Here is a 12,903-nt window from a genome sequence, read left to right on the forward strand (position 1 = left end):
CAAAAAACTAAGAAAGTATACAAAGTGCAAATTTAGGGCGGAATCGTTCAAAGAAGGGAGGTCAACAGTTAAAAAATAATGTTGAAAAGACATAAAGAATGTTCCAGGCGAATGAGTGAAATCGGCATTCAAATCGTGTACATTTTAGTGTGTAAACCATCCAGAATGCCGTCACATTGTCCGGATTATTCGCTTGGTCTTATCTGATTGTACACGACATGTGCTTATCGTTTTATCGCCATAGTATATGACACTATAGTATTGATGGATGCATGTGTAGGTTGAGCTCTGCATTAAATGCAAGGGAATCCGGGAGTGAAACCAGCCCATTGCCAATACCACGAATACCGCTTGTTGTGATAGTGGTCATTAAAATGTGACGGAAACAACATCATTGGATTAATTGTAGATAAGTGATATCTAATTAATTTGCAATTTACTATCTGCATTTATTTTACCTAAGGTCTAAGGTGCTACTTTTTAAGCATTTACGTGCACAGTTTGAATGAAACCCGTGACTGAGGTAAATTGACAAGCGGCCAGACCATTTGTCGATATCACACTAGTTTTACACTCCATGCTGTAGCCTTTTCTTACATGAAAACTTCCATATTGCGAAATTATTTTGATGCAACATGTGAGAGTAATTTATGTTAAGACTCTGGGTATTGTTGTCGTGGTGTCTTGATGAGGCTGTCACGAGTTTCCTGAGCAATGCTAACATGGATTGTGTCACCCGGATGCAGTGTTGGAATTTTAAGTCATTACAACGGATGAGTCATCAAATATCTTATCGCCAAGAAAGACGAGTGAAAGATGAGTCTTCGTTTTTGACGACAATTTGGTGAAACTGGGGTTTATTATTAGTTGTTATAGTTTCCGATGTAACATACAATACTGTGTCAATGGATCATTCAAAAATAGAACGGCATTTGTGGATAATCGAGTGATTGTAAGAGCGATGTTCATTGTGCACTGTATTTTAATAAACTCCACAATGCCCATTCGTTCAAGTGCCACCTCTTTAATCCTGGCGTTCCAAATCTAAGCGCCATGTCCGACATTCGTATACCGCTCGAGAACCATAAATCAGCGTTCAAAGTCGATAATGTTAAGAACCATTTCTAAAACAACTTAAAACGTCAGTTTCCATTGGAATATGTCATGAATAAGACGTATAAATAGCAAATAAAGCTAGCAACTTGTAAGAGATAAGCAATCATCTCTTGTCAAAGAAGCATAAAAGACAGTCAGCTCGAATATAGGCCGTAAATAGGTCGTTCGGAACAGGTAAAGTCTTACCTATTTACAAGAGACCGAATTTCACCAGTTACGAGTGGCAATTTTCCAGCAATCATTCTGTCGTCGCTGGTCTGAATTTACTCTCAGTGTTGCAGTCTTTCATATTATATACATAATTAATGTTCTACAGTTGATGGGATTTAAGATGTGCTGTGTGAAACTATACAAGACTAGGTTTAAGTGCGTCCACAAGGAAGGAGGGGATAGCGTTATTTGTTTCCGCTTTTTCCTCTGCGGCTCTTGACCTATAGAGTTATTCCAGCTGACCAGATGACTGGGCATGGCACTCCGTGTCATGTTTCCTTTGCTCTCCTCACTGGGTCGCTAGGTCACTCACAATGAGATCGTCTTATATAGGCTATGTGGGAAGACTGAAGATAGGCTGGCACAACAGTTAGAACAAGTCTTGTGAGCACGTAGCTTCGTTTTCTCAGCGTGGCAAACGTTGTTAGAACAGGAAGATGTAAGAGTATGACTCAAGATGGTGAAATATACCACTCACGGGGTGGGGTGGGGTGGGGGTTTGGTGGTGGAGGAGCCATTTTGCACTAGTAGAATAGGATAGGGAAATAATGGAATTCTAAGATATAAGGGCATCATACAAAATGGGAAAATGTGCCGCAACTGGGGTAAATGAGTGTGACATTTTATGTTAGTAGAAGATGATGGAATATTAAGATGTATAGGCATCACATAAGATGGGAACATTCACGTTAATTTGGGTGTGGTGACTGTAGTGATTGACATTTGGCGCTAGTAGAGGATGATAGGGAATATTAAGATGTATATGCATGATTCTAAATGGGGAAAATATGCCTCTCGTCTAAATAGGTGACTGTGACATTTGACTTTGGCATAGAAGATGATACATGTAGGACCCACTCCTCCACGAATGGCACTTGTATGGCAGTAGGAAAACAATTTGCATTGTAGTACTGTGAAAGTACTGTATGTTAACTTCTGTTAGATACCAGCTAATCCTTGTGAGCCCCTTGGACTTTGAACATTACAACATGAATCAGTGAATTTGCTGTAGTATATCAGTCAGGACACCAATGCTTCATTCATTTGATACATGCATACAGTTCAAAGTTAGTATTGGCAGATAACCCGGATTGGCCTCATTTGGGCAGTCTACAGTGTGTAAACACGCCACTCAGTGAAAGCCAGAGTTCACAAGCTGAAGTGACAATATTTGGGGGTGGCGGGTTGTTGATCGACACTGATTAATTGTTTCTTACCTGTCTGTTTCTATCTGTTGTCTCTAATCCAAGTTTATTCGGAGGTTAGTAGTTCAGATTGCGTGTGCAAGCTTAAAACTGAACCGATTTCTGAGATAACACTGACAATGGCCCAGTTACCGTTCCTATCATATGTTCCCTTCGTTCTTCAACTTTCTCGCCTTGCTGGAGATCAGTGATAACAAAATTCAGTATTAATTATATACATGTCTACCTTGAAAATACTTTGTCCATGTTAATAAGCTGATCCACAGAAAACGTTTCACAGAATACAGACATACGCAGGGTTCAAGCTCTGATCTACACAAAGACACTATACCGGGGCTTTTGGGTAATAAATCGATCAGCGCAAATCCAGCGAAATCATTTTAACATTGGAGATAGTACAGACACTAGTCTGATATTTACTGAAAGGCAATAATGTGGGATACTCTTGGTAAATACAGAAAATTTGATTAGCAAATGTGTTTTGTGCCAAAATCTGCTGTATTGACTCTTTAAATAGTAAAGAAACAGTTAACAATACATGAAAGTTAAGCTTAAAATTTGGATGATAGTGATAGTTCGATGTTAACTAATCCTGTATAAAATACTAAGTGAAAGCCACATTGTATATTGTTCACCTCTGTCGCCGGGCTCCAATGTTATAATATGATGTTCATGGTTATGCTGAGAAATTGTGTTATTCTTGTATTCCATCCACAGGTCAACCTTAACGGCCACCTCTCGTTCGAGACAGAATTGCCAGTATACCAGGCTAACTTAGTCCTGCCCTCAGGCTATCAGATCATCGCTGCCTTTTTAGCTGACATTGACACACGAGCAACTGGGTCTGTCTATTACCGGTACGTATATACTGATGTTACTGAGAATGTTAGTGGTATTGTACAATCATAACTTTGTGAGAACATACGCGATGTGTGTAGCCTAATAATGTCTGTTTAGAATATTAGCGATATATACATCAAAGTCAATGTCTTTCTGAGAACAGTATCGATGAGTACACATACGTGTACCTTTCTGTGACTATTAGTCATATGAATGCGGATACCCCACTGAGGAGATTAGCTATATGTAATACCAGAGGGAGATTAGCTACATGTAATACCAGAAGGATATTAACCAGAAGGATATTAGCCCTATTTAATACCATAAGGATATTTATTTATTTATTTATTTATTGATTTATTTATTGATTTATTTATTTATTTATTTATTTATTTATTTATTTATTTATTTATTTATTTATTTATTTATTTATTTATTTGATTGGTGTTTTACGCCGTACTCAAGAATATTTGACTTATACGACGGCGGCCAGGATAATGGTGGCTGGAACCTGCAGAAGGATATTAGCTATATTCATACTAATATACTATATATGTGTAACCCAATGCCCTTGACAACATAACTCCAGTGTCGCCCAGTTACATGCTGTCGATGTCAATATTTTCTTCATAAACGAAGATCCCTGGGCAAAAATACCATTGTGTCATTAATGCGCTATGATGTGCTATACTTTTCATTTAGACTTGCATCTTGTTTGCTTAAAGCAAATCTTGTTCTTTATATGCCATTTTCCGTTAGTCAACTTTTACGCAAACGAGCTCATAATGTAGTCTTGAGATGATGGGGAATACATTTTCTATAGTATGTGTAGATATGTGTTTCCTTTAAAGATCAGGCAGAACAATACACATTTTTCCTTCTGTCGGTGAAGAATTGTACATATGGTTACAATGACAATCATTAAATCATCAAGGGTATGTGCCTTGAACACAGAATATACTAGAAATTGGAAATCATTCAGGCCTAAAGCATTTATTCGCTGGTATAATCGCCTATCGACATTATGATGACCATAACTCTATAGGGGTCTTCGTGGCCTTGTTGTAAAGGCCCAGAAGCCTCTAACCAACGCGGTCGGTGTGAGTTCTAGTACAACTCATGTTATCGTCCTCTCTGGTTGTGCGTGCAGCAGCATGCAGATGGTCGTGGAACGTGGGTTTCCCCGGGCTCTGCCCAGTTTCCTTACACCGGAATGCTGGAAGACGTCGTACAAGTGAATTACACCGGAATGCTGGAAGACGTCGTACAAGTGAATTACACCGGAATGCTGGAAGACGTCGTACAAGTGAAATATTTTTGACTACGACGTAAATCTTCAATCAAAGAAATAATAAATATTATAATATGAATAAAAGACTATATGATCTCCAGCGAAAGATAATGACTACCTGTGTGTTGTTTATTAACGATTAGATTTTCTTACTTTTTCTATGTTCGCTCTTTTCAGAGAGAAACCATATGACGATATTTGTGGAGTTCATGGACGATTTCTATATATATATGTATATGCTTTTGTTTTTCAGGGAGACGTCCGACAGTTCCCTGATCCAGAGAGCAGCGGCCGACATCCGCTCTCACTTTGCCGCTTTCAGCGATTTTCAGCCAAGGACTCTGTTTATCGCCACTTGGGAAAAAGTCGGATACTTCAAACAGAACTCAGATAGAGTAGGTTATAGAATTACAACCTATGATATGTATTGTTCGGAAGGCCAAATTCCATAAGTGTTTATATATACCTACAAGGAATGAGGACACGGAGAATTCGCTCCCTGTATTTTACTACCCATTTATCCTCATGTTAAAGTGACGTTCACTGAAACTTTTATTACGTGTAACGTAAAACGGAATTTCGAACCTCAGACATGTGTTTTATTACATCACACGGCAACTTAAATTACGATCCGCGGTGATAATACATTACATGTAGATTTTTATGACGTTACAAGATGAGGTATTTCATTATTCCTCTGTTATTACATTTACGGTGCAACGTGCTCCCTGTGCACATTGCCTCCCCTTACAGTAACTGTAAGAGGAGGCTTTTCTGTGGCCTATTGGTCAGGGCGTCCGCCTTGAAATCAGGAAACACGGAATGAAACTCGGGTCGGATCACACGAAATACTTCAAAAATGGTACTTAGTGCTGCCTTGCTTGGCGCTCAGCACTGGTTATAGGAAGGAAAACGGACAGGTTGGTCCGGTGTCAGTATAATACATCTTGATGGAGTGTCATTGCTGGTACCTTCGGCATGATACTTCAGTGGCGGAAGCAGGCACTTTGACGGCATTGACGGAAAAATTGTTAAGTACAACGTAAGACCCCAAGCATACATACATACATATGTATGTATGTATATATATATATATATATATATATATATATATATATATATATCTACAGTAACTTTAGTTGGTTACACGGTGGTGCCCTTGGGCTGTCCAGGAAGATTAATGTATGGCGCTGTAAGCCTTTGAACCCAAGTTATGATTAATACCTTTTTATTTCAGCAAAACACATTCCAAATAGTGGTGGCCTCAGACGGCCGGGACTCCTTCGTTTTTTTCCATTACCTTGACGACGGTGTCCAGTGGTTACAGAGTGACGGAAAACTCATTCCTGTACTGAACGACCCTCCTGCTCAGGCTGGTTTTGATTCCGGAAAGGGACGAAAACATCTCAAACTGAGGGTGTCCGGCACAAACCAGGCTCTAGATCTCCCCAAGTAAGTGTGGAAGACGTGGGAATCAGCTGACGTAACAGAAGAAGAGTTCAAACACAACAGTCCATCAGCAATATGCTTGCCAAAACACTAAATTCCTGAAAATTTTTTGATTAAGTTTGATAAATTTCAATTTTGCTGTTTCAAATTATGACATTCATTTTATTCCCGCCAACCTTAAAACACCAGGTTAATACCACAACCAACGGAATTCTACTGAAAACTGATCGGCTTTTCGGCTCGAGGTCTTCAAATTCAGTGTTATATTTGCTAGGTAGTGTTAAATTCAAGATTTTCCAGTGTCCTAGAGAGGAAATAGAGCAAAGTATGTCTTTTACAGCATGTTAGTGATACAGGAATACGTTGTCTCAATATGCAGAATTCCCAATAAAGGAAGTCAAGCTCTGGACTGCAAGACCAAAAGAACAGTCTCAACTCTGAATTATGGGACTTAATCAGGCTTTGGTTATATATACCATATTTCTTTCCGCAGTTTATCGAATATCAATGTGCCGGGAGTATGGATGTTCCAGATCGGCTCCGTTAAGGAGGGCAATGTCTTGCCAGCTGACATCAATACAGGAGAAGGTAACAAATCGCACGATTTAAGAATTATCAGTTGCAAGAAAGTAGCCCTCATAACTGTCGTCTTAAAACACGGACTTTTTTGAACCAATAAAACCTATAGAACCTATAAATAATGTTTTGAACCTTATATTAGATAAGAGTGTTCATCTTTCATTTGTACTTCAAGGTACCGTTTTACTTGATTGGAACATGGTATCGGTCCTGTTATACAGTGTTTGTCTTTGAAAGTGACTACAGGAGTCCAGACGTTTAGGACATGACATTATACGTGTTTCATTGCTTATCTTTGAGCTTGACTATAGGAGTCCAGGGGTTTAGGACATGGCATATACGTGTTCCATTGCTTATCTTTGAGGTTGACTATAGTAGTCCAGGGGTTTAGGACATAGCATATACGTGTTCCATTGCTTATCTTTGAGGTTGACTATGGGAGTCCAGGGGTTTAAGGACATGACATTATACGTGTTCCATTGCTTATCTTTGAGCTTGGCTGCTACTTGTTTTGAACATATATACTATTACCTGCATGTTTCAGTGTTCATCTTTGAACTGGACGGGGATGATGCCACCTGTCTGGAGGGCGCGCGCACCTGTCACCCAAGCGCACGGTGTGTTGATTTCTCCCCAGGATTTTGTTGTGAATGTGTCCAACCGTTTTACGGAAACGGTCGATCTTGTCTGGAACCAGGTAAGGGTTAACCAATGAAAAGCGAGAGAGATCAGGAGCTTCAATATCTCCAGATATTTCTTGCCTAATTCATTTCCAGTTTTCACCATTTGCAGTTTAATTCTGGATTTCTGTTCTAGTACCAGTATGCACTGTGTTAACTATTCATTTTTCTATATATTACCGAGACCAATTAGTGTTTTCAAGTTTCCAGTACTTGTTTCTGAGCATTACCTAAAGATACTGAACCTGTTTAGTAACTTACTGTCAACGATATAAACCTCATTTTAAACCTGTTACAGCAACTTTGTGAATAGCAAAATTAGCCTCTCTGTCCGTCCCCTTGTTCCATAGGTGTGCCCCAGCGTCTGAATGGTAAGGTGTCGGTGAACCTGAACGGAGAGGACTTCGTTGACTTAGACCAGCACAGTTACGTGGTGACGACGGATGGGCGATCGTACACGGCCATCAGCCGCCTGCCTTCTTCCATCGGCCACGCCATGCAGACTCTCAACACCCTGGGCGGAATTGTAGGCTGGCTGTTTGCTGTCCCTATCAGCCCCCGGGCAAGAAACGGCTACATGTTCACAGGTGTGGTAACAAGTCGTATCACAAGTTTATAACGTAACAACGTGATGTATTAGAAAGGGTTTATGTCATTTTTGAACGGAAGATACTCTGCTCAACTAACTCCACTCGAAAATTTAAGCCAGGACTTGTCTCAACGAAATTTTTCCAATATCTGTGATTTTGAACTTTGTCACCACATGTCAATATAAAGCCTTTATCGCATTTCTTGAACGCAAAAAAAAAATCTCACCTGCCCAGACATGCCAAGGGAAACTCTGAATTCAAAATCACATTTGCGATAATTTTGCCTTATTGAAATGTTGAAATGACATTCAAAACTCTTCACTGGGATCTATTTCTTTTGTTTTCAGGTGGAGAATTTAACCGGACGACGGTGGTTCGATACCAAAGCGGGGAAGAGGTGACCATCAGACAGATGTTTTACGGCCATGATGCTCTTAACAATATGAGGATGGATACTTTCATCACGGGTAGCCTCCCCTCCATCCCGGTAGACAAGGCTATCACAGTTGACGACTTCAAGGAGGAATACAGGCGGGTTTCTCCAGGTGAGAAAATCGTTTACGTTAATATTAAAATCCCAGTTAATATTACAAATTATGAAAGACTTACAGCATAGACCGCCTAATAATTGGCTAATGGTCTCCCGTAATCGACGGAATACGGCTTCTTGCCAAAGTATCATTAATGAAAGGCCCACGAGAGTATTGCCAGATTACAGCATTCAGGACAATAGCGATGAGTGTTCTGCATCGCTTGGTGCATGTTTGAAAACCAAGTTGGGACCACACATTGGTCAGTGTATCTTGTTCGTATATCATGTTGTATAGAACGCAATGCCATGAAGTGACTTTAAAAGTTCGGAAAAAAGTTTTTCGAAGCTACATGAAGCTAGCGTATTTTGTCACCGTAGGTTTGGTGAAGTCATCCTCCAGCCGTACATACCGTGTTGACGATGTGGCCTTTCGGTACAGCTGGGAACAGGAGATTACATACAAGGAGTGTACATACGACAGTACCCGTGCCTACAGGGACACCCTGCGGCTCAGCGTCAGCCGTAACTTCGTGGTGTACGACCCCAGAGAGAGGATTGTCCGATATGCCATGACCAGTCGGATAAGTGTTCTCACAGGTAAGTGATTCTCGCTTATACCAGAGGTCAAGATTGCCCCTGGCATAATTCGAGTTCAGTTGGAATACTTGTGCATGTTGCACGTTTCGGCCAGTAAAGTGTTAAACAGAAGGAATTGTTTTGACCAGTGAGAATGAATGAATGCATGCGGTTTTCCATCGTATTGATCAATATGTCAGTCATATGACAACAAAGAGTCATGAGATGTGTGTACATAGAATGTGTCTTCAATCCCTGTCTCGCCAAAGTGCTGCCGCCGCCGAGGTATCATGCTGACATAGACATGATACCCCACCCGGTCACATTATGCTGACACCGGGCCAACCAATCCTGTTTCCGTGCTCTAACATCTCAGTGCTAAGCGCCAAGCGAGGCAGCAGCAGATAACATTTTTAAAGTCTTTTCTATGACCCGATCTGGCTTAAATCCCGGGTCTCCCGACTTCGAGACAGACGCTCTAACCAACAGGCCACAGAAGCGATGTGACCAATCAGAGGGTTGGCTTTAAATGTGCAAAGCAAACGTGAAGTCTAATCATCACAGAACGTTGATAGAGAAAACTGGCCTGTATGATCATGTGTTGAACGATTTCATTCAATTACCTTGTTAAGACTAACCTGTAACTGGGCCGAACTAACTGCAGTATTGAAAACAGTCAAGAGATTGCCTGCAGTGACGAGAAAAGAAGAAACTGTTGACATATGTGACGGTGAGGTAAGCCGGATGACACAGCATGTTAACTTAAGTATGAGATATTATCAGGTTTTGTATTCTGATTTATGTGATCGATGCATCTTAACGTTGTTGATAATATTTCACTTCCAAGACAGCTGCCAGGTTTATGTAAAAAGACAAAACCATACGGAACCAGGGAGAACCACTTCCTCCACCAGCTACTCGATAAACGCGTTGCCATGAGGAAAATACCGCCACTCTACCAATTTGTTCTAAACAGTTCTCAAATTTTCCTGATTTGTGGGTACCGCGTAAAACGGTGTGCACTTTGGGGTTGATTTCATCGTCGCCCCTGCCCAAACATATCAAATCCACAAAAACATTTTTCCACTAGTTTTACTACTACTTACTACTTACTATTTACATTAATCAGTATCAGCTTGGTCGTTGGACCACTGGATCAGGAAGTGGAAAGAGTTATACAGGGGTTTTTAGAGCATAGCATGGGTGTTGTTGGACATTAAAACTAAATATTTTTTGTTACAGGAAATGACCCGTGCGCTGATGCAGACCAAAAGTGTGGTCCCAATTCGGACTGTATTCCACAAGGCGATAACTTCAAATGTGAATGTCGACCTGGCTACTTTAACGACGGCTCCTCGTGCCAAGGTAGAATAAACCCGAGCGAGGTGTTGCCAAAACTCATATGCAAGAACTAGAAACTTGTACTTAGATTTCATGATACATATACGTTTAGATTTTTTCATAAATTTAGTTCCTCGCCAATTGTAAAAATAGTTACAATGATCAGTGAATTGTCTTTTATGTATTTTTCTTTGAAATGTTAATTCGTGGTGTCTCGGCTATGAAGTTGTGTGGATTTAGTTCTCATTATAAAACGGAAATTCTGATGAGTAAGTCTCTGGTTTGCTGAATTGTGGGATTGTTTGCACCACAGATTATAACGAATGTGAGTCTGTACCGAGTCCGTGTGACGAGAACGCCATATGTTACAATGTGGATGGATCGTTCGAGTGCCGATGTTCGGCGGGGTATACCGGGAATGGCCGAACCTGTGTCCGTAAGTTATCTTCTCTTCTGTAGTGATACTGATAGTATCCAACAATCTGCTGGTCGTGCACCATTAGATCTGTGTGACTGTATGATTAACTCTTATCACTACTGAAATGTCAATTTACTTTATGAGAAAGAGCAATTTAAATGACATGTGCAAACAAAAACCTTTTTTGGAGCATTTTTTATGTATACGTGTATATTTTCTACAAATTCCATTTATTTGAACCAACAATGTTAACCAAAGGGGAACGCTCGTTTTACCTGTATCCCTTATTGGCTTCTCTGTAAGACAAACATTCATATCTTTCCATGGCATCGGATTTGCAAGTTGAATAAATACATGATTTCACGGTATCGCCAGCAAGGAGATGAAGAGCACAGTGAAACAAAAACACCAGTGGTACTTTGCAATTTATCGTGCTAACTTTCTTTCAAATATAGACCATAAATTATGTAGACCAGATAGGCCTGGAACACCAAGCCTTCGACTTTATCGTATAAAACTCTAACAGTTTGTTTATTTTATTTTATTTGATTGCTGTTTTACGCCGTACTCAAGAATATTTCATACGACGGCGGTCACCATTATGGTGGGAGAAAACCAACTCTAAATGGGCTAATAACCTGATATAATCAGAATTAATGTACAAGCTGAGCCGTGATATAAGTATGAAATTTTCATTGCTTTGAGAAATTCGAAAAGCTACACCAGTCCTGTAACAAACAAGTTTGAAGTTCTAGTGTGTCTAGTGTGTAAAATTTATCAAAGCATTAAAGACTTCATTTGTACAGTACACAGGCTCCGGATGTGTGATTGTGATTGTCGTGTGCTATAGATTGTTTGCAGAAGTTTTGTCAGTTAGTCAGTGCGTAGCGCCTTCAGCATGACCGCTCATGTAATATACATGTAGTTACTGCACACGCTAGTTGTTACATGTATGGACTGCCCCACAGTGCTGCCACGTGAAACCGTGAAACCATTGCTATGTCAATGAATGCATTGTACGTGCTACAGGAATGTAACCACTAAGGGCACAAAGTCTGCTGATCTGGACAGCAGAGCAGGTTGTGGGTGGGGGCGGGGGTCTCTTTTCTTGTCTCTTGAGTCATGGGAACTGTGGAATGCACACATAGGGGCATGTCAGTTAGGAAAGGTAGCCGTTGTTTGACCAGCCTGGGTTACCATACACTAAAAGCCCGTGGTTAAATAGTGAGTGGACATATGTGAGGTGTTTGTATAGAGTATCCATTCATTGTCCTGCCAGCCTATGCCTAAGGTTAGCATCACTTCTGCCTTGTGGGATTGATAAGTAAGGTTGGGCTATATGGCAGTTGATAGTTTTACTCCCCTTGCTAGCTTACAGGGACCCAGGGAATGGTTAGAGGGAGGGGATTATTGTTGCTGTATGACATTTCAGGCATGGGTTAGTATTGTTATTGAGCTACTGAAAACAGAAATCTAATCATTTTCATTCTGTCGTCTCAGAGAATGGGACCTGTCCGTTTTTGGCGTACATTCATGATGCGGGGAATTGAGTGTAACATAGAAAACGTGTCCCATGAATACAGTTGGGTTGTGTGGGTAAACAGACTGTAATTCTCCCCATGTGTGCACATTAGGTTCATGTCTAAGTGACGGTTATCTTTAGGGGCCGCCCAGCGTTGTGGAGAGTTCTCCTGTCACTTGAACGCGCGCTGTGTGTTCAACAATGACGCTGGCTACCCTATCTGCGAGTGCAATCCGGGCTATACTGGCGACGGCAGCGTGTGTACACGCACAGGTAGGCTCCATTCCACCACGAGGATCCCAACTTGCCAGGCCCAACAGGAACTACCTCTAACCCTAACGATTTACCAGTTACAAAGTTTAACCAGTTGGCTGCCGACATGTGCTTATTAGATATCCTTAAATACCCGCCTTACAAAGCTGTCTCAACGGTACGTCATGCACGTCTTCATTGCACGTTGCCATGGATATTACGCCAGATGCGTGTTGTGACTGCTTCGTAAGCGACTATAATGCTACATTTCACACCGCTTCGATTCTCCCTGCTTGACACTT

At 40.8% G+C, this 12,903-nt stretch overlaps 1 protein-coding gene across 4 annotated transcripts in view; it reads left to right on the forward strand.

Annotated features, from left to right (window-relative positions):
* LOC135466174 (nidogen-2-like) overlaps positions 1–12,903 on the forward strand; it is a 32,864-nt gene that overhangs the window by 5,141 nt on the left and 14,820 nt on the right. For 3 of the 4 annotated variants that reach the window (XM_064743552.1, XM_064743551.1, XM_064743553.1), the window contains exons 2-12: positions 3,249–3,388; positions 4,916–5,057; positions 5,900–6,114; positions 6,605–6,699; positions 7,235–7,387; positions 7,721–7,957; positions 8,308–8,505; positions 8,871–9,089; positions 10,311–10,433; positions 10,723–10,845; positions 12,491–12,622. In XM_064743552.1, the coding sequence (XP_064599622.1) occupies positions 3,249–3,388; positions 4,916–5,057; positions 5,900–6,114; positions 6,605–6,699; positions 7,235–7,387; positions 7,721–7,957; positions 8,308–8,505; positions 8,871–9,089; positions 10,311–10,433; positions 10,723–10,845; positions 12,491–12,622 (1,777 nt within the window). The remainder of the gene's footprint in view (positions 1–3,248; positions 3,389–4,915; positions 5,058–5,899; positions 6,115–6,604; positions 6,700–7,234; positions 7,388–7,720; positions 7,958–8,307; positions 8,506–8,870; positions 9,090–10,310; positions 10,434–10,722; positions 10,846–12,490; positions 12,623–12,903) is intronic. The other variant, XM_064743554.1, reaches the window with a different exon arrangement.

The sequence above is a fragment of the Liolophura sinensis genome, chromosome 6 (assembly GCF_032854445.1).
Source record: "Liolophura sinensis isolate JHLJ2023 chromosome 6, CUHK_Ljap_v2, whole genome shotgun sequence".
In the NCBI taxonomy this organism is placed as follows: domain Eukaryota; kingdom Metazoa; phylum Mollusca; class Polyplacophora; order Chitonida; family Chitonidae; genus Liolophura; species Liolophura sinensis.